General features: G+C 49.5%; 1 protein-coding gene across 1 annotated transcript in view; it reads right to left on the reverse strand.

The window, feature by feature from the left end:
- Window positions 1–26,866, reverse strand: part of YPEL1 (yippee like 1) — a 111,616-nt gene that overhangs the window by 82,561 nt on the left and 2,189 nt on the right. Inside the window, exon 2 of the mRNA XM_086942652.1 lies at window positions 7,397–7,677. Within this exon, the coding sequence (XP_086798778.1) occupies window positions 7,397–7,513 (117 nt within the window). The 5' untranslated portion in view covers window positions 7,514–7,677. The remainder of the gene's footprint in view (window positions 1–7,396; window positions 7,678–26,866) is intronic.

Here is a 26,866-nt window from a genome sequence, read left to right on the forward strand (position 1 = left end):
AACTGTTAGTAATTATTTCAGTGGTAGTTCCATATATTTTCCGCTAATTCTTGCACTTTATCACAATTTTTATCACTTATGCACTTTTAGGCACACGCACTTTACTATCTTGCTGCTAAAAGTATTAGATTGCTTATTTGCACATAAGAGAGATACATCTTTTAACTGAAATTCAACATGTAAGGATTGTACCTTAATATTTTTATACAATTGAATATATGTTGATGATTTCCTGGATTTAACCAGTTATAAATTCTTGTATGTTTATTCAGCAATAGCAACTATGTATCAGCAGTAGTGCGTTGTTACTGTTTAGTATTTACCACATGATCATGGTGGGCGTCACCAGGGGGTGGCGCCTAATTCACTGCATACACCTATAAAAAAGCATAATTGATTACAAACATGTTGCAGCGTGATCAAGGGCTTCCCGCCCGAAACGCGTCGCTGGTTCTGTTTTAAATCTGTAAATAAAATTACCATCTTTGCTGAATTGCTGGTCCGGTCCTCTTCCTTGCTGGCGTGGAGGCGGTGTCTGTGAGCGCAGAGCAGGCTGGGGAGGAATCTTTCTTCATATATATATATATATATATATATATATATATATATATATATATATAAATAAATTGTAGCTGCCAGTTTTTATCTTTTTTTAAAAAAACCTTTTGCACTGCGCACGATTGCGCTGTCACACGGGCACCTTTGACATAAAATAATTCAGGGGATACAAACAGCCGTAGGACATACCCGCACCATAATAGTGGACGCACCCGCACTTTGTGGGATTTAGACTGCTTGGCTGTTTGTTAGGCTTGCATCGCGGCGTTAGCCACCATCTTGGGCAGGTGTTATCTTGAACGGGCCGTTTACTAGGCGCCACCTTGGTTGGCGGTCTAGAGGCTCGCATCGGCGGACTCCCGCGCTCAGAATCGCATTTAAGGAGTTACCCCCCTCAGGCTCTGGTAGATCTTTATTACCTGCACATTATATATTGTAGCTGCCAGGTTTTATCTTTTTTTTTTTTAACTTTTGGACTGCACACGATCGCGCTGTCACACGGGCACCTTTGACATAAAATAATTCAGGGGATACAAACAGCCGTAGGACATACCCGCACCATAATAGTGGACGCACCCGCACTTTGTGGGATTTAGACTGCTTGGCTGTTTGTTAGGCTTGCATCGCGGCGTTAGCCGCCATCTTGGGCAGGTGTTATCTTGAACGAGCAGTTTACTAGGCGCCATCTTGGTTGGCGGTCTAGAGGCTCGCATCGGCGGACTACCGCGCTTCACAGTGTTAAATAGGGATGGTGGGCCCAGCGTGCAGCGTGGGCGCGCAGCGGGCGCGGCGATGGCACGCCGGAGTTGCGCCAGAGGTAAGCCAGTTTGCGCACAGGCGGCCGGATTTGCTGCTCCTACGTCCCCCTCCCGCATCAGTTACACTAGCGATGAACTCCTCAGTCTGAAACCCCGTGCTACTTCTGACCATCAGCCTCCCACAATCAGTAAGCGCCTGGAACTCTTGTCCTGTGGCCTGCTTAATGTGAGATCATTGAGTAGGCATCATGCGGAGATAGCTCTACTCATTGAACATCATGAGCTAGATGCACTCTTCATGACAGAGACCTGGACCAGGGTAGACAGCGCGGTGGAGTTGGGGCAAGCCTGCCCTCCAGGATACAAAATTAGACACAATCCTCGTGTTGGGGCTAGAGGAGGAGGAGTAGGACTGATATACAGGGAGTCACTGGACTTTTCCCAGTTGGAAATTAATGAAATCCCGGGATGTGAGCTGTTGGGATTCTCCTTGAAGGGACAAGGTGGGGTTTTATACACTGGATTGTTGTGCTATAGACCCCCGGCCAGTGCTCTGTCTACCGTAACCGAGCTCACGGACTTGATTTACGATCTTTCGAACACCCACGCCAGATTTATGGTGCTGGGTGATTTCAATCTGTGGCCGGAAGGACCGACAGACTCAGCTTTCAAATATCTGGCTCAAGCGTGCTGTAACATCCATCTGGAGCAGCTAGTTCTTTCTCAGACCCATCTAAAGGGCCACGCCTTGGATTTGATCTTTGCAGACACAAGCCAGGTAATCGTAGGGAATATCCTACTGCAATGCTGGACGGACCGTGCTCTCGTCCAATTTTCCATATCGCTCCCAGCAGGTTACACTAAGAGCGGTAGTTTGGGAGCCACCAAGTTTGGCAGACAATGGTCCAGGCTCCTGAAGCAGGCAAGCCTGCCAAACTTACTCTCTGGAGCCCTTACGTTGGGAGGCAGTGTGGACAACAGCTATAATTTCCTTAGCCAGCAAATTATCGTCTCCTTGGACACTCTGGCTTTGCTGCGGAAAACGCGGGACAGAACTAAACTCGCCATGCCTTGGTTCTCAAGGGATCTTCTTCAGCTCAAACTTCAGTGCAAGCGGGCTGAGCGTGTCTGGAGGAAGCAATACCTTGACTCTGATAAACTTCTCTACAAACAAGAACTGGCGGCCTATAAAGCGCAGATCAAATGCGCCAAAGCTAGGTTCTTAGAGGAGACATTACTATCTGCCTCAAATAAATCTCAGGCCTTGTTTAAAATCGTTAAAGATGTGTCACGCCCCGGCCTGCGCCGCAACTGCTATCCCAGCCTCTCAATCGCTGTGTGACTCGTTGGCAAAGGCCTTCGAGGGCAAGATTGCTACCATCTTGAGCAAGCCGAGTACCCGGTCAGATTCCAATCTCCAGCTGCCATCTCTTGTTGCGCCGCCTTTTTCTTTGGAGGTGGAGGCCGGGAAAGCCCGGCTTGATAGTTTCCCCCTTCCTTCTTTGGTGGATTTCTGTGCTTTAGCGGACTGAGTATCCTCAGGCTCTCCCCTTGATCCACTCCCGCACAAATTTTGGAAATTGTTCCGTGATGAGCTCTTTCCTCCTCTCCATGCGATTTGTTGCCAGTCCTTGGCCTCCGCCCGGGTCCCAGATAGCTGGAAGCTTGCGGTGGTTTCCCCGCTCCTGAAGAAAGAAACACAGGACCCTATGTGTCCAGCAAATTATAGGCCCATCTCATTGCTCCCCTTCCCGATTAAAATCTTGGAGAAACTGACCACAAAACATCTGTCCAATTTCCTAGAGACCAATGCTTGCCTGGACGTGGCGCAGTTTGGCTTCAGACCAGCCCATAGGACAGAGTCGGCACTGGTGACCGTTTTGGACAACCTTCGTTCGCGCGCCGACCAAGGTCGAGCAGCCTTTTTAGTGCTGTTCGACATGTCGGCAGCGTTCGACACGGTCAGCCATGCCATCTTGGTCAGGAGGCTGGAGGAGGCTGGGGTGTCGAGCTTGGCCCTGGACTGGCTGATCTCCTACCTTGGTGACAGACACCAGGTGGTTGCCTTGCCACCCTTTAAATGGAGAAGTGTGGCTCAGGGGTTAGAGGCGGCAGACCCGGAATCTGAGATCGGCCCTGGACCAGGGTTCAATTCCCCGCCTCGGTGGGTCTTGGGCTCAAAAATTCCACGAACTCGATAATTCTCGCTCCGGTGCCTTCTCGACTCACGGGTTCACACTCTGCGACTCTGGGCAATAGCTTGCTTAATCTCCACAACGGCCCCTCGCAGCGGGATGCCTGGCTTTCACCTTGTGGATACCCTGCCGGGGTTCTCTCGCAGGGGAATACCAGGACGGGTTCCCTAAGCAAGCGCCGGGAAACCCACTGCAGGTAGCTGTGCGCTATACAAGCTCAAATACATTTACATTTACATTTTTAAATCCAACATCAAAAGGGTAGAACAGGGCGTGCCTCAGGGATCGGCCATCAGTCCCATCCTATTCAATCTTTACCTCCGCCCCTTGGTCAAGTTAATTAAATCTTTCGGCATTGCGGTCACCAATTACGCCGAAGACACCCAGCTTATGAAATGAAATGAAATGAATGAAACTTATATAGCGCACGACTTACCCTGGGGCATCTCCGCGCTTGCTTAGGGAACCCGTCCTGGTATTCCCCTGTGAGATAACCCTGGCAGGGTATCCACAAGGTGAAAGCCAGGCATCCCACCGCGAGGGGCCGTTGTGGAGATTAAGCAAGCTATTGCCCAGAGTCGCAGAGTGTGAACCCGTGAGTCGAGAAGGCACCGGAGCGAGAATTAACGAGTCCGTGGAATTTTTGAGCCCAAGACCCGCCGAGGCGGGGAATTGAACCCTGGTCCAGGGCCGAACTCAAGCTCCAGGTCTGCCGCCTCTAACCCGAGCCACACTTCTCCTTTGAAGGTAAGAATGCGGTGTCACAGGAGACTTTCCACCATTGTATGACCACCACGGCGGAATGGTTGAGCAACAACTCCTTACAGTTCAACAGCTCTAAGACCGAGGTGTTGCACTGTTCAATGGACTGTATCTCCCGGCCTTTACCACAGGATTTCTGGCCCCCCTCTTTTCAGGGTACGCTAGCGGCGGCAGACTCCGTTCGGAATCTAGGGGTGATGCTCGAACCCAATCTCCAACTGGATGGCTTTGTGAATAAAACGGTGTCCACCTGCATGCTGTTGCTCCGCACCTTGCGGAAGATTCTTCCCCTGCTCCCGGCCCATGCCAGACCAGAAGTAGTGCGTAGTATCATCTTATGCAGACTTGACTACTGCAACGCACTACTTCTGGGGGCACCCATAACCTGGTTGGGCAAACTGCAGCGGGTGCAGAATTCTGCCGCCAAGCTGGCACTCTCTCGTTGGTGCTCTGATTCTTCCTCGGCAGCACTTACGGATCTTCATTGGCTGCCAGTCTCCCAACGTGTTGACTTTAAAGCCCTTTGCTTGGTCTTTCGGGCCCTCCACGGTCAGGGGCCGATCTCCCTGCAGGAGCTGTTCTCCTGGTACACCCCTACTAGATCCCTTTGTTCTGCCTCAGCCTACCTGGTGGTAGTTCCTAAGATCCTGAGGATGCGAATGGGTGGTCGTTCTTTCAGCTATACGGCATCAAGGCTGTGGAACGCACTGCCATTGTCTCTTAGAAGCATGGGCGACTTATCCTCTTTTAAAAAGGGACTAAAAAACTCATCTTTTCCCAAGGACATTGTAAATACAGCTGCCACTATAATATCGTGCTCAGGCCATTGAGGATCACAGCGCCAGGATACCCGTGGGGTGACAGTTGCGCTCTATAAATGTGCCATACAATACAATAGTTTACAAACAGGTGATTCGATTTTCGGATACTCTTGGTCTTGTCCAAGTAGAATTTTAACACTCTTAACATACAGTGAACGTAGTGACCTCTCAGCTAGACTTGAGGGATTAGGAAAGAAAGTAGGTTGAGAGATATTCTGATTGATGTGAAACTCTGAGATGACCTTTGGGAAAAAACTGGGATGATTCTTCATAACCACTATTGGAACGAAACACACTACAAGGAACACAGAGCTTGAATTTCACTAACCCAACGGGTGGAAGTGATAACCACCAAAAATGCAGCTTTCCGGGTAAAATGTTGTTAAGACGCTTATATATGGAATGGCTCATATGGAGGGCCCATCAGTTTGGAAAGAACAATGTTTAGTTCCCATGGAAGAGAGGGATTTCTGACTGGGGGAAACACCTTTTTAAGCCTGTCTAGAAAGTCTTTTACCACTGGGATTCTGAAAAACGATGTTTGTGCGCGAGATTTCTTGTAGGCTGTTATAGCTGCAAGGTGTACCTCGACTGAGGACAATTGTAGTCCTGATTTAGCCCAGTGTAGCAGATACAGGAAGACTACTTCCTCTTGGCATGAAATTGGACTGTGATTACTCTGTGTTCACCACAAATCAAATCTTTTCTATTTAAAAGCATATGATCTTCTAGTGGAAGGTCTCCTAGCTTCCCTGAGAATTTCCACACATTCTTTAGAAAAGGCCTAAATGTCCATATTATAGGAATTCAGTAGCCATGTCAAGTACAGGGATGAGAGGTAAGGATGTACTATATGTCCTCCGAACTTGAACAGGAGATCCAGCCGACAGGGAAGCCGCTTGTGGGGCCTCTCCGAAAGATGTAGAAGGTCCGTGAACCACCACTGACGAGCCCAATCTGGGCCTAGGAGTATCATTCTGGTATAAGAGCGATATAACTAGAGAATCACTGTTAGACTGAGAGGAGTTGGTGGAAACTAATCTGGACACGTAGTCTTAGCATTTTCTGTTGAGTCCGCGAACAAGTCTATTTGAGTATTTCCCCACTTGTGAAAGATTTCTTGCAAGAGGTCGTTGAGAATCCAGTTGCGATTGTCTTGGAAATTTTGGCTGAGATCATCTGCCTGCATGTTTTGAGTGCCTGGCAGATGGATGGCCGGTATTGTGAGATTTCTAGCTAGTCTAGTAGCCAATTCCAGATCGTCCGAGCCTCTTGGGAGAGAGGACGAGAGTAAGTACCCACCCTGTTTGTTCAGGTAATGCATGGTTGTCCTTGTTGGTTTGGACAAGGATGCAGTTTGTTGAGAGTGCTCGAAAGAAAGACTTCAGAGGAAGGTGGACTGTTCTCAGCTCCAGCATGTTGATGTGGTATGTCTTTTCCCTGTGTGACCACAAACCTGAGTTTGAAGGGAATCTTTGCGTGCCCCCTGTAAGGAAGTGTCCGTGAAAAGTTTTTAACTGGGTGGGTCCAGATGGAATGTTACCTCCACCATCAAATGGTTCCGCTGAGACCACCATGGGAGAGATCGACATGCCGACGGCGACACGGTCAGCTTGTCCAACACGTGGTTGGAGAGTTAATCCCACTGGTCTTCCAAATACTGCTACAGAGGCTTCATGGGAAACCTTGCATTTGGTACTATGAAGAGTCAAGAAGTCATTGATCCCAGTAGAGAAGCTATCTGGTGAGCAGATGGATGGCAAGCCTGCAAAAGATTGGGACATTTCAGATTGATGGACGATAGTCTCTCCTCCGAAGGATACGACTCTTGCGGACAATTTCAGGAACTAAATTGTTTAACTTTGTGGGAGGTACGCCACTGCTAACATCAAGACGGAGGCTGTTCTACCCTTAGATAATCTGTTTTCCTACAATATACCAACCAGTTGTCCAAAGAAAGATTGTCCTGCCAAGTAATGACATACAGTTCAATCTATCCCCAATCAGCTCACTTGAAAATACTGCTAAAAAGAAGCCACTTTTTAAAATTGTTTCCTGAATATTTACATTATCATATCATGCCCCAGTCTCACAGGCTGTATCAAACTTTGTGAAATATAGTATACATGAATCAGCCCTCCCAAGAGGGAATCCAATGTTTCTGGAAACAAAACATTGTAAGGGTTTTATCAAGCAATGATTTGAATAGTTTATAGCATTTGCTGAAACGGTTTAATGAAATCTGAGACACATAAAACTCAGCCTTAATATATACAATCTTAAAAAACGTTCAATAACTTGCCTTGGAGATCAACTCATCGTGGTTGGCGAGGTGTGCTCTACAGTGGATACAGCTGTAAGTTCTGTGACAGTTTGGCAGGTACGCCTGAAAAGTTTTTGATTTTGTCATTTTTACCATCTCAGCCGGAGGCTCCTCAGTCAGCTCTGGGCTGGCACTAGAGGAATTACAACTTTGCTGAACTCTCTGACAGAAGAAACACTGGAAAATGCAAGCAAAAGCCGTCGTTGTTCTGGAGTGTGTGTGGCACTTCCCACACAGACGCCACAAGAGAAAAAGTTAATCTGCAACAGAGGAAAAAAAAGATCACTCAAATCTTGGGAAAACCAACATTAACCAAACCACCCATCAGGTCTTAATTTTAACAGCAAAACCCCTATGCCTGGATTCTGAATATGTGTTGCCTGTATAGTTCTGCAAAACTATGGGGCCGATCAGGATCGCGGACGGACTTGCGTCCGTCCGCGACCCCAGAGCAGGAGGGAACCTCCGCATGGGCATGCGGAGTTCCCTCCTGTGCAATTAGGATGTGACCGCCACCCTGGCGGTCACATCCTCTATTTTTAACATTGCGGCGGGTGCAGCTTCAAGCTGCACCCGCGGCAATGTTAAAAATGCACGCATTGCTTTTGCATGCAGAAAGAGGCAGGCACCGTGCGGTGCCTGCCGCTTTCTGCATGCAAATGCAGGGGGGTACCATAGGTACCCCCCATGTGCACCCCCCACCCACCCTTCACCTAGGGGGCCCGCAACGGGCCCCCGCAGTGAAGTTCCGTATGCTTTTCCACGGCGGGAAACGCGCCGCGGAAAAGCATAATTCACTGCCCATCCTAATATGGTGGACGGTGTCTGAGAGACACCGTCACCATATTAGAGCTTTACCGCCGCGGTTGTAAGCCAACCGCGGCGGAAAAGCTGCGGACGGAAACCAGGACCCACCAGCCATCCTAATGTGGCGGTGGGTCCTTGGTCAGTCCGCTGCGGTTTTTCCGCATCCTCGGGGCCGGCGGTGGCTTCCGCCGGCCCCGAGGATGCGGAAAAACCGCTTTCCTGATCGGCCCCTATGTGTTTAAGCAGCTCTTGACATGTATGACTGCTACAACAGAAAGAGTAAGGGATGACTTCGAATTTAGAACGTTAAAAGAACATTAGTAGGAACTGTGAAAACAGCAGCAGTGGTCAATGAGCTGCTATATTTTTTGGAGGATCAAATCGAAGCTAGTTAGCAGCCTCAGCAGAGGCCACCATTTGAAAGTGTGGAACAAAAAAAATCGTAATTACATTACTGTGTATAGTAGGTGTGATACACACTTCTAATGTGTATGTGCTGCAATTTTCAACACAGACTCCTAAGCCGCCATGTGACCTTCTCTTCCAGAGTAAACCACTATTTGGGTTGCGGGGAGAGGGGGGGGGGGGGGGGGGGGAGTAGGAGGGGAGGTCATGTAACAGGAGGGTAGTTACGCATACTAGTACCCAGTCCACAAACTATATTACCCAAAAATAAGTGTAACAAAGTAGCTATCTACAAAGACCGTAAGGAAAGTCTATACTTTTTAGGGGGAAAACATTTTTATTGGACTGATCAATGCATTCCGTGTAGTTTAGATAACAGCAGCTGGAACATTGAAAACATCAGGAGTTATTCAAAGGTTACAGAGTATAGTTTAACCTCGAACATTGGGTCACATAACATAGGTGTAAGGAAACGGGTCACGAGTTGTGTGGCCTGCACAAGTAATGGGTCGACACTTGCCATCCAATGGGAGCATACCACCCCATGTAGCTCAGGATAGAGGAGCAGAGCAGTTCAAGGCCTACTCAAGGGAGGCGGCGTGGGCTAGTATTCATCTTTCACTGGCACACAGTAATACAACTCAATAAATAAATAATTGTCCGATGTGCTTTTTATTTAGAAAAAGGAAACATACATTTATTACTTACACTACCAAATCCTACACAGTAATTTACAAATATATACTTCCGGCAGACGGAAAATACCCCAGCTGTCATTGCGTAATCACTCGTGACTGCCTAAAGGATCATATAAATACGTCAGATAAGTTGATTAACGAGGTCGAGGGTTCAATATCAGCAAATCACATATAAAAATATCATCACGGTAGGAGTAAATGCAATAGTCAATAATAACCAAGTGTAAATGCACTTACTGATGGTAATAAAGCACATGCACTTTGATCAGTAATCACGGTCAACACATTATAGAATTAAAGTATTTAAAAACAACATTAAATGTGTTAGTGTGTTTTTACATACTTTCAAACCATGAGTGCACAATTATAAATAAAAAAAAGCCCCTCAAGGGCATCACATTCTGATCACAAAAAGCAACCATTGACTTAGCGCTTAGAGGGCTCTGTACAACATGCGCCTTTCTTTAGACACCTTTGGGCCACAATAACTGCAGCGATAGACTTGGCCCCTAGAGGGTGCTGCACTCCTAGCTGTAGAGCTCCAGCCAGATGAGTGCTTGAAAACTTTAGGCAATGCTGGGTGTAGCAATCCTTTTCAACACCCTCGAGACTTTGGGTATGTAGTTTCAAAAAGGTCCGGTGGATCAATGTTATGGATTTTTGCACTTCTGATAGCGCTCCCGCATTTTCGGATACAAGTTAGCGGTGGCCCCACCGACCTAGAGCCACCACAAAAGCACAAAAAGAAAATATTAGTCTTGAGCCCCGCAGGGTATTATGAGGCGCTCCCTGGTGAGCCCACACTTCTTCCTGCTGCTCCATGCGGCATTAGGTTTCCTTTTTGCTTTCAAGAGTGCCATGCAATCAGGTTGCTTCAGGTGTCCATACTGTAAGACCTCAAGAGTCAAGCAGTCAAGACCAGCCATTGAAGGCTGGGCTGGAGAATCCTGCTGGTCATCTTGTAGAGAATATCTTGTCTTATTGGAAATCTCTTGTACAGGATCAATAACAACTGAAGAAGATCTGGATACCACCATTGATACTGCCAATAGGGAACCCTGAACCCATCTTGGAATTGCTGTGTCAGAACTTGGCAATAACTTTGGGGAGCAGAGGAAATGGTTAGAAGAACTTCTGTATGATGTTCCACCAAGCCCTTAAAATGCATTTCAAAGAGGGCAGGGTTCTGGAAACCTGGAGGTGTCGAGGGACATTTTGTTTTTCCTTCTGTTGCAAAATAAAGCGATCCGATACTCCCTCTAAGAAGACTTTCAAGCCAGACACACCACTCTCAATTTCAACAGGGTTATCTTATAGGATCTCTCTTTCGGAGTGGCCACACCCCTCGAGTTGTCATTGTTCCTGTTTACAAACACCAGCTTTCTAAGGGTTCTTCAGTTTTATCCGTGGTTTTCCTTCACAGACTGTGGTGACAGAACACCTGTCAAACAGATTCTCAGAAACTACAATTTGAAAAACTGAAAGGCTCGGGGAGACATCTGTATCTTGTCCCAATGTTCTAACTTCTAGCACCCCTGAACCATGAGACGTGCCAGCGGTTGGGAGGGCGAGTCTATCGCCAGCTGGAGGTCACTCCAAAGTGATTCTGCCTTCATCATCCAGGTATGCATTAAAGACTTTGTGAAGAAAAACCTGAACCACTGCAGTAACTTTTAAAAACAATTGTCACCAAAAAAGCTGTACCTTGTATTGGAAATGCTTAATGCCGACTTTCAAATGTAAGAAACTCAGGTGTTTAGAGCAGAAAGGTACATGGAAACAAGCATGCAGCAGAAACACGGCACACATCTATTCATCCTGTAGAAGCAAGAAAATCTGGACTGTGTGCAAACAGTCAGAATTTTTCCTTCTTGACCCTCTTGTTTGCTCTTTTAAGGTAAAATTAGACAACACTAGTTCGAGTGCTTTATTTCTGATTACAAAGTAAAGGGATTAATCCCCTTTGTTTGACTGATGTTTTGAAACTCACACCAAGATTCTTCACCAACAACCGACATGTTTCTTGAGTCAACTGATTCAGAATAGAATTTTCCCCTTTAGTGGCACTTGTGAGAAGAAAACCTGTATTACACCCATTCTGCTCAAGATCTAAAACCTATAAATCCACAGTGATCTTCTGCCAATGCAGAATAAAGCTGGAAATACTAACCTGCTAACCATGGTGCAAACCAGTGGGGGCAGCTGTTAGCGTCAACCATGAAGAGCATCTGATGTATACTGCATAGCAGATGTCTTGGGTTTTTGGTGGTTCAGTTAGGACCTTTCCTAGAATTTCAGGCTGGACAGTTTCTATTGAAGAAGGGTTAAAAATGATCTGCATATGGCTGGGTCCAAACTGAGGTGGCATGATTGATAAAACAAAATGTGGGCCGGAATTCTACCTTTCGTGCACTAGAGGTTCAACATAACCAGATCAATGGAAATATGCCAAACTGATAGAACTAGCAAAAGACAAATGTCTTGTTTAATTATTTACTGGAAATCCTCTCTCTTGAATCCCAGCAGGTGTCTGAAAAATCTTCCTTCCAAAAGGAACCAAACTTTCTGCTCTCTTTCCAGCAAAGTGGAAGAAGTAGAACCCAACAGACTTTCTTTACAGCAGCAACCGCCAAAGAATCTGCCAAGGACTCTCTTCAGGAATCTACGGTTGCATGCCGCAGAACATAGTTTCTTCTCTAATCATGTTTTTTATTGGGCGACCTGAATACAGATTGGTAAATACCTCCATTACTGCTGTATCCACTCCATTATCGAGAAGAGGAGTGGTAGAGGCCTCTGAAGAAAATATGTTGTTGCAGGAGGTTAACTAGTGTCTCTTCTTCCTAGGACACGAGATTAACTCATCCCTGGATGGCTATTGAGGAGCTGAAGTAGGTAAAATTATTTTCCACTTCCAAGAAGAAAGTGACCTGGTGCTGGTTAAAGATGGTGAAATCCTGGGAGAGATCAAGCCTGCAAATGTAGAGGCATATCGATGTCATGAAATGTTCAACGATTGTATGGCTGCATTTCGTATGTGTCTAGCATGCGTACCCTCCAAACACTGTCATTTGAATGATTGAGTCTTTAGGACGCATCTGTTCAGCAGGCAAGTCGTTATAACGACTTGCCTTAAAGGGGGGGGGGGGGGGGGGAGAAGGTAAATTATGGAATGGTTTAATTTACTATTCCAACTCCAGTCTGAGCAACAGTAGGGAAGGTGTTGGGCTTTAAATCCAACACCATTCCACCAATTCGTCCCCCCCCCACCACCGAAGCAAGTCGCTGTAATGACTTGCGTGCTGAATGAACGCGTGCTTAAGATGCGTTCGTTCTTTTGCCAGCACTGTGAAGGCACAGCGTGAGTCCGGCTTCATCCTAATGGACGGTTCCTGTTTCAAAGTTGGCACTATGTTCAGAACCTCTCAGTGCTGAAGCATGGGAAATATTTAATATTAAATGTTTGAATTTCGACCAATGTCTTGAAGAGATCCCCCAAGGTCACCCCGAATCGGAGTACCAGAGACCTTGAGAAGCTGCCCACTAATCACCTGAAGTGGTATAAACACCTATCTGTTTCACTACCTCCTGATATTGCTTACCTTGCTAGAATGAGTGTCAGGAGTGTCAGGAAAACAGACCACACACACACACATCATGGTTGCCTTTCCTAGACATCATCCTAATGCAGACTTGATATTTGAAAAAAATTGCAGGCATGACAGACAAGTGGGGACCAAAGGGGGAAAAGCCAAGAATTGCTCAGCTCCCAGCTAAAATAAAAGTATCAAAAGTGAGTAAACATCCAAAGTGATAGACAAAAAACATTCAGGATCTTAATTGCTGGAGGGAAAATAATAAACTGAACTGTTGTCTTCCTGGTGGGATAGCACAGAAATCTCAAAGTGGCAGGGTTATAATATCATTACTTTGCTTCGTTAAGTATTAGGACAAAAAAAAGTTAATGTTGCCTTATTAGCCACATGATTTATGAACTAAATATTTGTGCCATGTGTTCCGGAATCTCACACATGGAGAAATTTAATGTTTCATAAATATTGTAGTGAATTCTATGTTGAAGATTTTTTTTGAAATGTGGATGAGGTATCAAGACAAGGGATATCCTAGCACGTGTTGAAGCAATCTGTTTGGCCTGAGATAGGAAGGTTCCAAGTATTAGCTTACGTAAGCAAATAGTGTTAGGAAGCCCCTTTAGGCATCAGTTAACTTCACAAAACAAAAACAAACAACAAGAACAAAAACTTGAAATCGGTAAAAAAAAAAATGAAACAGTCTGGGGAAAGGGGCAGCAGTTCCTTCACTCTGGTCAGTGCAGTTGGTTCTTTTCAAACTAGTTTAAGATCACCAAATGTTGCAACATCTTACCTAATTTGCCACTCAGACTTCGCCAAAAAGCATAGTGGCCTTGATTTCAATTACAGAACAGAAAGCATATTTTTTTCAAATGTGTTATCACTTTCTCGATTACTTTCATGTTTTTTATGTCATTAAATCGTAAATAGTTTAAATATCTCCAATAAATTGCCCCTGCATAAAGTATTCTTTATCCTGGGTTAAGGGGCCATCGTAACCAGATTCTGCAGTCCTTCACTTAGCAACATGTTTATTTGTGCCATGTACCTTTGTAATAATACTTTTATCTTTTACATAACTCTAAAAATATTCATAAGTGCTTTCAAACAAATACCCTCTATATAGTTAACCTCCCTCCCATATTCTGTGGTAGAAAAATAACTGACGAAAGGATGTCAAGAAGGGCAAAGTAAAACTGGAGTGGTGGTAAGGTTGGTCTGCTGGAACAAGATAACAAGGGTCTCGATTAGAGTCAGAAGGACTTATCAGAATGAGACGCAAAGTCTCATTCTGTAAAGCGCACTACTCACCCATGAGGGTCTCAAGGCGCTGGGGTGGGGAATGCCGCTACTGCTCGAAAAGCCAGGTCTTGAGCAGTTTTCTTGAAGGTCATGAAATGTGTGGGGGGAAAACATGGTAATGAAGGGAAAAGTGTGAAAATCCCACACCCTAGTCATTTGATAAAGGAGGCTATTGGGCTCCTTCATTTCAATCACATAAATTAGTTAACCAAAACTGTGTGCACATTAGATTTGCTATCAATTTGACTAGCAAGTGCACAAAGTGTAAGTTGGACAGAACATGGGGCCGCGTTGATGTTACTGCTTTACAAGCAATAGAAAATCAAATTAGAAGCAAACTATTAGGGCTGCCTCAAAGTATGTCTAACTTCACCAGTTGCACAGAAATCAGTAAGACCCATTTAGAGGACAAGATTAGGCTTGCTCATCTTTTGCTCTGGCTATCTGGACAAATCTTGCTACTACATTAAAATCACAATATTATAACTGACTGCATGAGAACGGGCAGGTACTTACAGATTCCCTGGTTCCGTTCTCAAAAAAAAAAAGTTATGTTAAAATCTGGGAATGTTGGTAATTTTTCAACTATGGCATTACAATCTATGACAGATCACGGTTTGGTGTTTTTACGGATTGCTTTTAGCTCTAGTTAGACCAAGTGGCTGTTGTCCAAATTTGGTCTGGGTTCCATTTGTAACTGGTTATCTTTTCCATGGGGCTGGAGTAATCCAGAAAACATAAAATGTTGCCCTTGAGAAGAGTGGCCTCTGCAAACATTTTCTTTTTGCGATTTTTATAAAGCTGCACGATTTAAATTTTAACTCTTTTAGTAGGTTTGTGTGGATTCACAAAATGCGAACCAGACTTACTGAACTTACAACTTCTGGAAACTCCTTTACTTTGTTATTTTAGGAGTTCTTTATTTTTTATTTTATTTTTATTTTTTTAACAGCCAGAAAGCCAGGGTACACGCAGGAACGTTTTTAACTGTCTAAAAATGATGACCTCTAAAGGACTTTTTTTAAATTCTATGTATGTTATTGTATTCGGTGCTTTTCATTTATCTTACTGATTTGTTTGTCAACCGTTTTTATGCATGACTTTATTTGAAATAAACTTTGACTGATCAAGTCCACAGGTATTGGAAAATTACTGCAAACTTGACATTTGTCAAATACGTTAGAGATAGAGGAAGGGGGCAAGTTCCCCCTTGTGTGTTCAAATAGTGCATTGTGGTCATGCTGTCCGTTTGTACTAGGAGCAAACTGGTTTGAATGGATGGGTAAAAAAAAATTATGGCTAGATGGACCGCCTTGCAGCTCCAGCAGGTTGATAGGTTTTTTTTTTTGCTCCTTGGTTGACCGCAGGCTCAGCGTCTGTAGAGTACCCAAATGAGCTCCCCCACCTCTGAAGAGAGGCATCCGTTATGAGCATGTGAGTTGGAGTGCTCTGGTGGCAAAGAACATCGATCTGATTTTGTCGATGAGACCACCATGGTAGGGATGCTTTTGCAGCTAAGATTGAGACAACAAGCTCACTATCATACGTGAATTGGTTCCACAGATCTTCCAGATTTTGTCCCATGCGCAGTCTGGTATTGGGTACAAGAAAAATACATGAGCCCATTAACCCTAGAAGACATGCCACCTGTCTGGCTGATGGGTGTCGAGTGTGCAGGAGCTTGGCACACTTCTGAGCAAATGATGACAGTCTCTCCTCTGAAGAATACACTTTTGCGTCCAAAGTCGCACCTTGATAGTGTAGCCTTAGAGTTGGATTCTGGATTGGGTTCTCGATATTGATGTGATAACCAAGAGATAGACGTGTCTCGATGCAGATGTGGTAGTGTTGCTTTGCCTGCTTTGGAGAGGAGCTTTATACCAGCCAGCCATCCAAGTACGGGTAGATTAATATTTTCTTCTTTCATAAGTCTGCTGCTACAACAGCCATGCACTTCATGAATGTGTGTGGGGGCAATGTCTGAAAGATGTGCACCTTGACGTCAGACTGCACCTGGTTGCTGCCAAAGGATATGTGCGCCTCGAAGTTGAGCATCATAGGTTAATGTAGACAGAGGAGGCATTTGTCTAGACATTGAACGTCCCCTGCTTGATGTCAAAGGAGCTGTGGTGTGTCTCGACATCGAACATCGCCTGGTTAAACTTGACAGAGAAGGTTGTCTCTATACCGAGCGCCATCTCGTTGCTGTTAAGACAGTGTCTGGATATGAGATGAAAGTACCAGGAGTTTTAACTAGGGCCATCACGCATGTTCAGTTAAAAGGATATACAACTGGCACCTTGTGTCTGCATCTTTATCGCAGGCTATATGTGCCTGGAGCCAAATGCAAAAACAACCTAATGGATGGAATATTTCAATTAATCTCAGCCACTGGCAATTAATGACTCGGGCCGCATCCCAAGTCATAGTTTTTTGCCCACCATGCCACCTTAGTTTGGACTCAGCCATATGCAAATCAGTCTTGACCCTGCTCTTTAGGAGAGCAATCCAGCCCGAACTCGCAAGTCAGGCCATAACCGAACAGAAGCAACCTAGGACCGGTTTCGCCCTAGTTAGGGCTCTTCAGCCAGGTATAAGTTGGTTCCAGTGGTACAGTAAGCCTAGGACCCACGTCTGGGCACACCCGACGCACTTAGGGCAACAAATGAAAAAACAACAAGGTGACTGATGGAATGCTGGAATTAATCTCAGCCACTGGCAATCTCTATGGCTGCATCCCAATCCATCTTTTTTTGCCCACTATGCCACCTCAGTTTGGACCGAGTCATATGCAAAATCAGTCTACACCCAGCTGTTATGTATACTTATTGTGTCACCCTAAATGGGATGGGTATACTCAGACATGGGTCCCGTGCACACTATCACTAGAACCAAGCTGCACCAGGCTGATAAGCCCATAACTAGAGCAAAATCGATCCCAGGTTGCTTGAGTTCCAGCTCAGCAAGGACCTGGCTTGGTAGTTCGGGCTGGACTGCTCCCACTGGAGCAGGGTCAAGACTGATTTGCACATAGCTGGGTCCAAAATGAGGTGGCATGGTATGTAAAATAACCATGGATTGGGGTGCGGTCCTGAGTGATTACAAGTGGCTGAGGTTAATTCAAACTTTTCATCCAACACTGTTCTGTATACGTAATGTGCCTGGAGGCAGGCATGACACCCGAGCTCGATGGGCCATATGAGGCCAGCCCTGGGTTAAACACTTTAAAAATGACAATGAGATGCGTCTGCCTGGAGCACAAGTAAATCACTGCGCTTATTTAACCGCATTCAATACTGCATCGGACTCGTTCTCACGCCAATCTTATGTCCATCAGTGCGTAGTGACATTTAAAAAGAAAATCATACTGTGAAACAATCGCGGGAGGGAGACGCACTATAATGATACAATATTGTGCACATTCGCGTAGTGAGTGCTGCCTTCTAGTGAGCGAGCTGCAGTGTATATTAACAGAAGAAGTGACCAATCAGCATGGATGTGGGCGGTGCTAGCTCCTGAATGTGTAAACAAAGCTTGCACTGAAAGAAGGGGAAAGACATCGCGGGCAGACTTGAGCATCTGTGGGCTCCGACGAGCCCGGCACCTTCACAGCGGGTCCGACCCGCAGCGCTGTCCGCACCCAGGCCCCGTGAATCGTGAAATCAGGAAAATGAGAGCAGCGTTCAGATCCGCTGTACGTCACCCCGTGCAGTGTGCTCCAAGCAGCAGTGCGGCTGCAGCACAGACTGCGCATGCGGGGCCCGGGGGCTCAAAGAAGCTGTATTTACACCCAGCAGAGCCCCACGTGGCTGCGCCGCGTCCCTGGATGTCAGACGCGCTCATGTGAGGTTAGTGAGAACGGGAGGACGCAGTGTGAGCGACGCCCACGAGCCCCGACTGACGGACGTGTGATGTGCGTGAGGGCAGAAGGACGTGCAGGGCACTGGGGACAGCAGAAGGACGTGCAGTGCACGGGGGACAGCAGAAGGACGTGCAGGGCACGGGGGACAGCAGAAGGACGTGCAGTGCACGGGGGACAGCAGAAGGACGGGCAGTAACCGGGGGACAGCAGAAGGACGGGCAGTGCACGGCGTGACAGTACTGATCCCGCCCCTACTGAAGGACGCGTTCCTGTGATGTGCAGTGCACGGGGTGACAGTACTGAAAGGGTACAGTGACCGACGCCCTCGAGCACCAGCTGACGGACGTGTGATGTGCGTGAGAGCTGAAGGACGTGCAGTGCACGGGGGACAGCAGAAGGACGGACAGTGCACGGGGGACAGCAGAAGGACGTGCAGTGCACGGGGACAGAAGAACGTGCAGTGCACGGGGACAGAAGAGCACGGGATGACAGCACAAGGACGTGCAGTGCACGGGGTGACAGCACTGAAAGGGCACACACTGGAGGACGAGATCCCGCCCCTACTGAAGGACGCATTGATGTACGTGAGAGCATAAGGACGGGCAGTGCACGGGGGACAGCACAAGGACGTGCAGTGCACGGGGGACAGCAGAAGAACGTGCAGTGCACGGGGGACAGCAGAAGAACGTGCAGTGCACGGGGGACAGCACAAGGACGTGCAGTGCACGGGGGACAGCACAAGGACGTGCAGTGCACGGGGGACAGCACAAGGACGTGCAGTGCACGGGGTGACTGTACTGATCCTGCCCCGACACAAACACCGCACCCGGCTAGCCCGGGCTTGCCCAGCCCCTCCCTCTCGAGCCAGCTCCGCAGTGTGCGTTCAGAGCTGCTCTAAAAATAGAGCCCACCCTGGGGGGGGAGGGGGGGGGGGCACCCTCCTCCGCCACCGTGACTACCGCTCCGGGGGCGACGGTAGGGGAGCCGTGTCCCCGCCCGACCCCTCCGCAGAGCTCCCAGGCTGTGCACATACAGGTCTCGGGGTCCTCCACGGCGGGCACCAAAGCCATGCCACCAGCGGCAGTGCCAGCACTCCCAGGCTGTGCACATACAGGTCTCGGGGTCCTCCACGGCGGGCACCAAAGCCATGCCACCAGCGGCAGTGCCAGCACTCCCAGACTGTGCACATACAGGTCTCGGGGTCCTCCACGGCGGGCACCAAAGCCATGCCACCAGCGGCAGTGCCAGCACTCCCAGGCTGTGCACATACAGGTCTCGGGGCCCTGCGCGGCAGGCACCAAAGCCATGCCACCAGCGGCAGTGCCAGCACTCCCAGGCTGTGCACATACAGGTCTCGGGGCCCTCCTCGGCGGGCAACAAAACCATGCCACCAGCGGCAGTGCCAGCACTCCCAGACTGTGCACATACAGGTCTCGGGGTCCTCCACGGCGGGCACCAAAGCCATGCCACCAGCGGCAGTGCCAGCACTCCCAGGCTGTGCACATACAGGTCTCGGGGCCCTCCTCGGCGGGCAACAAAACCATGCCACCAGCGGCAGTGCCAGCACTCCCAGACTGTGCACATACAGGTCTCGGGGTCCTCCACGGCGGGCACCAAAGCCATGCCACCAGCGGCAGTGCCAGCACTCCCAGGCTGTGCACATACAGGTCTCGGGGCCCTCCTCGGCGGGCAACAAAACCATGCCACCAGCGGCAGTGCCAGCACTCCCAGACTGTGCACATACAGGTCTCGGGGTCCTCCACGGCGGGTACCAAAGCCATGCCACCAGCGGCAGTGCCAGCACTCCCAGGCTGTGCACATACAGGTCTCGGGGCCCTCCTCGGCGGGCACCAAAGCCATGCCACCAGCGGCAGTGCCAGCACTCCCAGGCTGTGCACATACAGGTCTCGGGGCCCTCCGCGGCGGGCACCAAAGCCGTGCCACCAGCGGCAGTGCCAGCACTCCCAGGCTGTGCACATACAGGTCTCGGGGCCCTGCACTGCGGGCACCAAAGCCATGCCACCAGCGGCCGTGCCAGCACTCCCAGGCTGTGCACATACAGGTCTCAGGGCCCTCCGCGGCGGGCACCAAAGCCAGTGCCAGCACTCCCAGGCTGTGCACATCCAGGTCTCGGGGTCCTCCACGGCGGGCACCAAAGCCATGCCACCAGCGGCAGTGCCAGCACTCCCAGGCTGTGCACATACAGGTCTCGGGGTCCTCCTCGGCGGGCAACAAAACCATGCCACCAGCGGCAGTGCCAGCACTCCCAGGCTGTGCACATACAGGTCTCGGGGTCCTCCTCGGCGGGCAACAAAACCATGCCACCAGCGGCAGTGCCAGCACTCCCAGGCTGTGCACATACAGGTCTCGGGGCCCTCCTCGGCGGGCACCAAAGCCATGCCACCAGCGGCAGTGCCAGCACTCCCAGGCTGTGCACATACAGGTCTCGGGGCCCTGCGCGGCGGGCACCAAAGCCGTGCCACCAGCGGCAGTGCCAGCACTCCCAGGCTGTGCACATACAGGTCTCGGGGCCCTCCGCGGCGGGCACCAAAGCCGTGCCACCAGCGGCAGTGCCAGCACTCCCAGGCTGGGCATATACAGGTCTCGGGGCCCTCCTCGGCGGGCACCAAAGCCAGTGCCAGCACTCCCAGGCTGTGTACATACAGGTCTCGGGGCCCTGAGCGGCGGGCACCAAAACCATGCCACCAGCGGCAGTGCCAGCACTCCCAGACTGTGCACATACAGGTCTCGGGGTCCTCCTCGGCAGGCAACAAAACCATGCCACCAGCGGCAGTGCCAGCACTCCCAGGATCTGCACATACAGGTCTCGGGGCCCTTCCGTGGCAGGCACCAAAGCCATGCCACCAGCGGCAGTGCCAGCACTCCCAGGCTGTGAACATACAGGTCTAAGGGCCCTCCACGGCGGGCACCTAAGCCATGCCACCAGCGGCAGTGCCAGCACTCCCAGGCTGTGCACATACAGGTCTCAGGGCCATGCGCGGCAGGCACCAAAGCCATGCCACCAGCGGCAGTGCCAGCACTCCCGGGCTGTGCACATACAGGTCTCGGGGCCCTTCCGTGGCGGGCACCAAAGCCATGCCGGCAGTGCCAGCTCTCCCAGGCTGTGTACATACAGGTCTCGGGGCCCTCCGCGGTGGGCACCAAAGCCGTGCCACCAGCCGCAGTGCCAGCACTCCCAGGCTGTGCACATACAGGTCTCAGGGCCATGCGCGGCAGGCACCAAAGCCATGCCACCAGCGGCAGTGCCAGCACTCCCAGGCTGTGCACATACAGGTCTCAGGGCCCTCCGCGGCAGGCACCAAAGCCAGTGCCAGCACTCCCAGGCTGTGCACACACAGGTCTCTGGGCCCTCCGCGGCGGGCACCAAAGCCATGCCACCAGCGGCAGTGCCAGCACTCTCAGGCTGTGCACATACAGGTCTCTGGGCCCTCCGCGGCGGGCACCAAAGCCAGTGCCAGCACTCCCAGGCTGTGCACACACAGGTCTCTGGGCCCTCCGCGGCGGGCACCAAAGCCATGCCACCAGCGGCAGTGCCAGCACTCCCAGGCTGTGCACATACAGGTCTCGGGGTCCTCCTCGGCGGGCAACAAAACCATGCCACCAGCGGCAGTGCCAGCACTCCCAGGCTGTGCACATACAGGTCTCGGGGTCCTCCTCGGCGGGCAACAAAACCATGCCACCAGCGGCAGTGCCAGCACTCCCAGGCTGTGCACATACAGGTCTCGGGGCCCTCCTCGGCGGGCACCAAAGCCATGCCACCAGCGGCAGTGCCAGCACTCCCAGGCTGTGCACATACAGGTCTCGGGGCCCTGCGCGGCGGGCACCAAAGCCGTGCCACCAGCGGCAGTGCCAGCACTCCCAGGCTGTGCACATACAGGTCTCGGGGCCCTCCGCGGCGGGCACCAAAGCCGTGCCACCAGCGGCAGTGCCAGCACTCCCAGGCTGGGCATATACAGGTCTCGGGGCCCTCCTCGGCGGGCACCAAAGCCAGTGCCAGCACTCCCAGGCTGTGCACATACAGGTCTCGGGGCCCTGAGCGGCGGGCACCAAAACCATGCCACCAGCGGCAGTGCCAGCACTCCCAGACTGTGCACATACAGGTCTCGGGGTCCTCCTCGGCAGGCAACAAAACCATGCCACCAGCGGCAGTGCCAGCACTCCCAGGATCTGCACATACAGGTCTCGGGGCCCTTCCGTGGCAGGCACCAAAGCCATGCCACCAGCGGCAGTGCCAGCACTCCCAGGCTGTGAACATACAGGTCTAAGGGCCCTCCACGGCGGGCACCTAAGCCATGCCACCAGCGGCAGTGCCAGCACTCCCAGGCTGTGCACATACAGGTCTCAGGGCCATGCGCGGCAGGCACCAAAGCCATGCCACCAGCGGCAGTGCCAGCACTCCCGGGCTGTGCACATACAGGTCTCGGGGCCCTTCCGTGGCGGGCACCAAAGCCATGCCGGCAGTGCCAGCTCTCCCAGGCTGTGTACATACAGGTCTCGGGGCCCTCCGCGGTGGGCACCAAAGCCGTGCCACCAGCGGCAGTGCCAGCACTCCCAGGCTGTGCACATACAGGTCTCAGGGCCATGCGCGGCAGGCACCAAAGCCATGCCACCAGCGGCAGTGCCAGCACTCCCAGGCTGTGCACATACAGGTCTCAGGGCCCTCCGCGGCAGGCACCAAAGCCAGTGCCAGCACTCCCAGGCTGTGCACACACAGGTCTCTGGGCCCTCCGCGGCGGGCACCAAAGCCATGCCACCAGCGGCAGTGCCAGCACTCTCAGGCTGTGCACATACAGGTCTCTGGGCCCTCCGCGGCGGGCACCAAAGCCAGTGCCAGCACTCCCAGGCTGTGCACACACAGGTCTCTGGGCCCTCCGCGGCGGGCACCAAAGCCATGCCACCAGCGGCAGTGCCAGCACTCTCAGGCTGTGCACATACAGAACACTTAAATCAATAAATGGATCATGAGAACCTAGCCAAGGAAGAAAATATATCACGGCTGCTCAGATTTTGGGCGGTGCCGTCATGGAAAAGAAAATTCTTTTCTGGAGTCCCCTCACTCACCAAAGGTTGCCCTTAGGTGGCATGCTTCATCATTGGGGCCATCCCAAGCATCTACTGCTTGGGGCGTGCTTCGACTTGCGAGGGATACGTATGAGCACTTTGTGTGAAGCTATGTGTGGTGCGGTGTGTGGTGGAGTGGTGAGTGATAATTAAAAATAGCTAGCTAGTAAGCCAACATTTTATTCTTGCCTATAGTTGGTATGTTAAAAGGGGGGTGGATAAAGGAAGAATAACGGTTATGTGGTCACAGTCCCTAATATCCTGTCGACATGTTTCAAGGTGCCCCCTACACTTTTTCTTCAGGACAGCATGAGGGCCAGCCCCATGTATGCCACTCCTCGGATATAACCTAAATATTAAGGCAATATCATATAGACACACCTAATGTGACACAAAATCAACAGGCCCCTCCACCCAGGCGGACCATGGGGCAAATTATTGCTCTGTAAAAAATACTATCGGTACAATGTTAACCGTATGTATATTGATTTAATACACACATTAGGTGTGTCTATATATTGCCTTAATATTTAGGTGTCAGCGGTTAGATACAAAACTCGACATTTGATGTACCACTTGGTTGATAAGTGATTAGACGGAGGTATCCACAATTGTCTCGAGCTAAAAACAATATTTTCGATTTTTCTAAATTGCTTTAAAATAGCTTAAAGGTCATTGGTTAAGTCCCTTTGCAAAACCGTTTAGTACTTGGCATTTTTTGTAAGTTCTTAAAAAGTTCCCAACAACTTTAAAAATCATGTCTGTAGATGGGACCTCCCAGCAACTCAACCTGGCTCCCAATGAGCACCGCAGTACAGACCAACATGAGGATCTCTGTTAGGCAAGGAAAACTGCCAAGGGACCTAAACACACAAAAGCTAATCTGCAGTAGTTGTTGACAGAAAAAAAAAAGAAGTTTCCCCACTGGGGAAGAAGATGAGGAAGGTGTGTGTGGGCGGGAGGGTGAGGGGGGGGGGGGGGGGTTGAGACTAGTTCCACCGCTAACTCTTCAGAAAGCAATATCACTGGGAATTTTCCTAGTAGTGTCCCAGAACACAGACCCTGAAGATGCAGATCTTGAGAAACTAGCCATGAGGACAGCATTGGAGGTCATCAACTTCTAGCTCTAGGAAAGGAAAGAATTGAGATGGGTCTAAGACCCATCTCTGGTGGCAGCAAAGGTACAACCAGAGTAGAAGTTTTTGACTCTAAAATCCCTCAAGGTACTGTCCCAAAATACTGGCCAATTATTGGCCATATGTATGAACACATTTCCCCATAGACACAGAATGGGTAAAACCCTTTGATAAATCTGGCCCCAGATTACCAAATGGTTTACAGCCTTTGAGAGGGATTGTTAACTGAGGGAACTCAAAAACTGTTGAGGCTCTTAGCCCTGGAAGGTTTCCCCAGGAAATCACATGGATATGCTCCCGACACTGAATGAAGCCGATGGTGTGTCTGATTTAGGGCTATGGATCCACCAGTGAGGAATACAGATCAGGGAGGCTCGAAAAACCCATTCAGTCCTGGGTAGATTTTGTAGACTTTTCAGGAAAAACACTAGGTGGATGGTTTAAAGGTAACAATGTGCATGATTATGATAAGCTTTACAATTTAGAGATGAAAGAGCATTTAGGGATGAAAAAGCATCTGTTGAGTAATTGTTATAAAGAGAAATTACATCACTACCTGGTAGACCTAGGCACACTTTCTCCTCAAGAGCTGGGTAAGGAGGCAGACCACTGGGTCAAAACAAGGGTGACTAACACCCAACACTGGTGGGGGTGACAAAAAGAAAGGAGGCCAAGAAGCCCCCAGGGAAACTATGGTGATCAAGAAAAAGTTAAAAACAAAGTCTTCTAAAAGGCCCCAAAAAACCTATTCAGGGGGGTGGGCTCAGAAACTCTACTCAGACTAAGGGTACCAGGGTAGGAACTGGGATCCCAAAAAGGCTTGGTGTCATTACTGTAAGGCTCTTGGACACTGTACTGGAGACCTGTGCTGTCCCAACAAAAAGAACATATCTGCTACTCCTGCAGTATATGCAAATAGTTAGTCTCCAGATGGGATCTCAGGTGAGCCCTGACCATGTCAGAGAGCTTGCGGAGGCAACGCTAGTCTCAAAGGGTGGCAGTGGATGCTGATGCCCTGGCTGTCTGGCCTAGTAATCTGAAGAGATACAGACAACAGTCACATATAAATGGATTTAGGATTGAGGCACTGCGGGACACTGGTGGCAGTGTCGCCATGGTGGCTGAGTCACTAGGGTCCTCAGAGTAATAGTTGAATGGTGAGACCTATACAGCCCTCAATGCTGATAATCAAGTTAAGGTACATCCTATTGTGATTGTATCCTTAGAATAGGTAGAGGTTACTGGACACAAGAGACTGGTAGTATCTTCTGCAATTTCTGTAGTGTCTGCTAGGCAATGCACTGGAGTCATCAGCATAGGATGAGGTCGAAAGAAAAACCCATGCAGCAATGATAGATATACCTGAATGGGTATGAGTGAAACCTAGAGCACAGTGTAAAGCCCACGGTGAACAAGAAGAGTTGAAGCCTGGGATAATGATCCAACCTTGTAAGAAAAGGGGCAAGAAGATTTGGAAACCAGCTTCTAAAGAGATACCAGATCAGGTCCCCTCTCCTCAGGGAGAAGACCTGTCAGCCCCAGAGAGAACTGAGTCCCAGGACATTGGGCCTTAGACGGCAGAGCTCTTGGGCCCAGGGTGACCCTCTAGGGAAGATCTGTGCCTGGGGCAGAGGACCTGTCCCACTCTTAAAAGCCTGAGACAGCAAGCTGCTGATATGGAAAAGGGAGATGTTAGTGGCTCCCACAAGACCTATTGGGAGGAGGGACTTCTTTACACTGAGGCCAGAGACCCCAAACCTGGTGCCACTAGGGAGAGTGGTAGCACTTCAGCTGTTTAGAGAGTTTCTTCTCACGCTGGCCCATGACATCCCCCTAGCTGGGCATCTTGGCCAGACTAAAACTTGGAGTAGGTTGGTAACTCACATCTACTAGCCAAGTATGTCCCCGAAGGTGAAGGAGTTTTGTAACTCTTATGCCAACTGTCACGCCAGTAGCAAGACAGGTGGCCACCCAAAGCCCCTTAATTCCTTTTCCAGTGGTTGGAGCTCCCTTTCAAAGGGTAGGTATTGGCAGGGTTGGTCCCTTTGACCCGGAAACAGCCTCAGGAAACCGATTTATGCGGTTATTAGTGGATCATGCTACCAGGTATCCTGAAGCAATTACCTTAAGGACTACTACAGTCCCTGCAGTAGCTAGAGCCCTCATTGGTACCTTTACTAGAGTGGGATTTCCAAAGGAGGTGGTGTCAAACAGACTTACAAACTACACGTCTGGTTACCTGAAACACATGTGGGCTAAATGTGGTTTGATTACAAGTTCACTACCAGATATCATCTACAAACAAATGGCCTTGTTGAGAGATTCAACAAGACTAAAAAGGTACGATTGATGGACTCTCTGAAAAACTCACAAGGAGATGGGATGTCTTACTGCCATGCCTGCTTTTCACCTACAGGGAAGTGCCACAGAAAAGAGTAGGGTTTTCCCGTTTGTACTTCTGTTTGGTCATTCTGTAAGGGGAACACCGTGTCATGTAAATGAAGGAGGGGAGAGGCCTCTTAAAGAGTCACTACACAACTGTTCCCCCAATTGTCAAAACCTTT

The sequence above is a fragment of the Lissotriton vulgaris genome, chromosome 11 (assembly GCF_964263255.1).
Source record: "Lissotriton vulgaris chromosome 11, aLisVul1.2, whole genome shotgun sequence".
Classification (NCBI taxonomy): Eukaryota; Metazoa; Chordata; class Amphibia; order Caudata; family Salamandridae; genus Lissotriton; species Lissotriton vulgaris.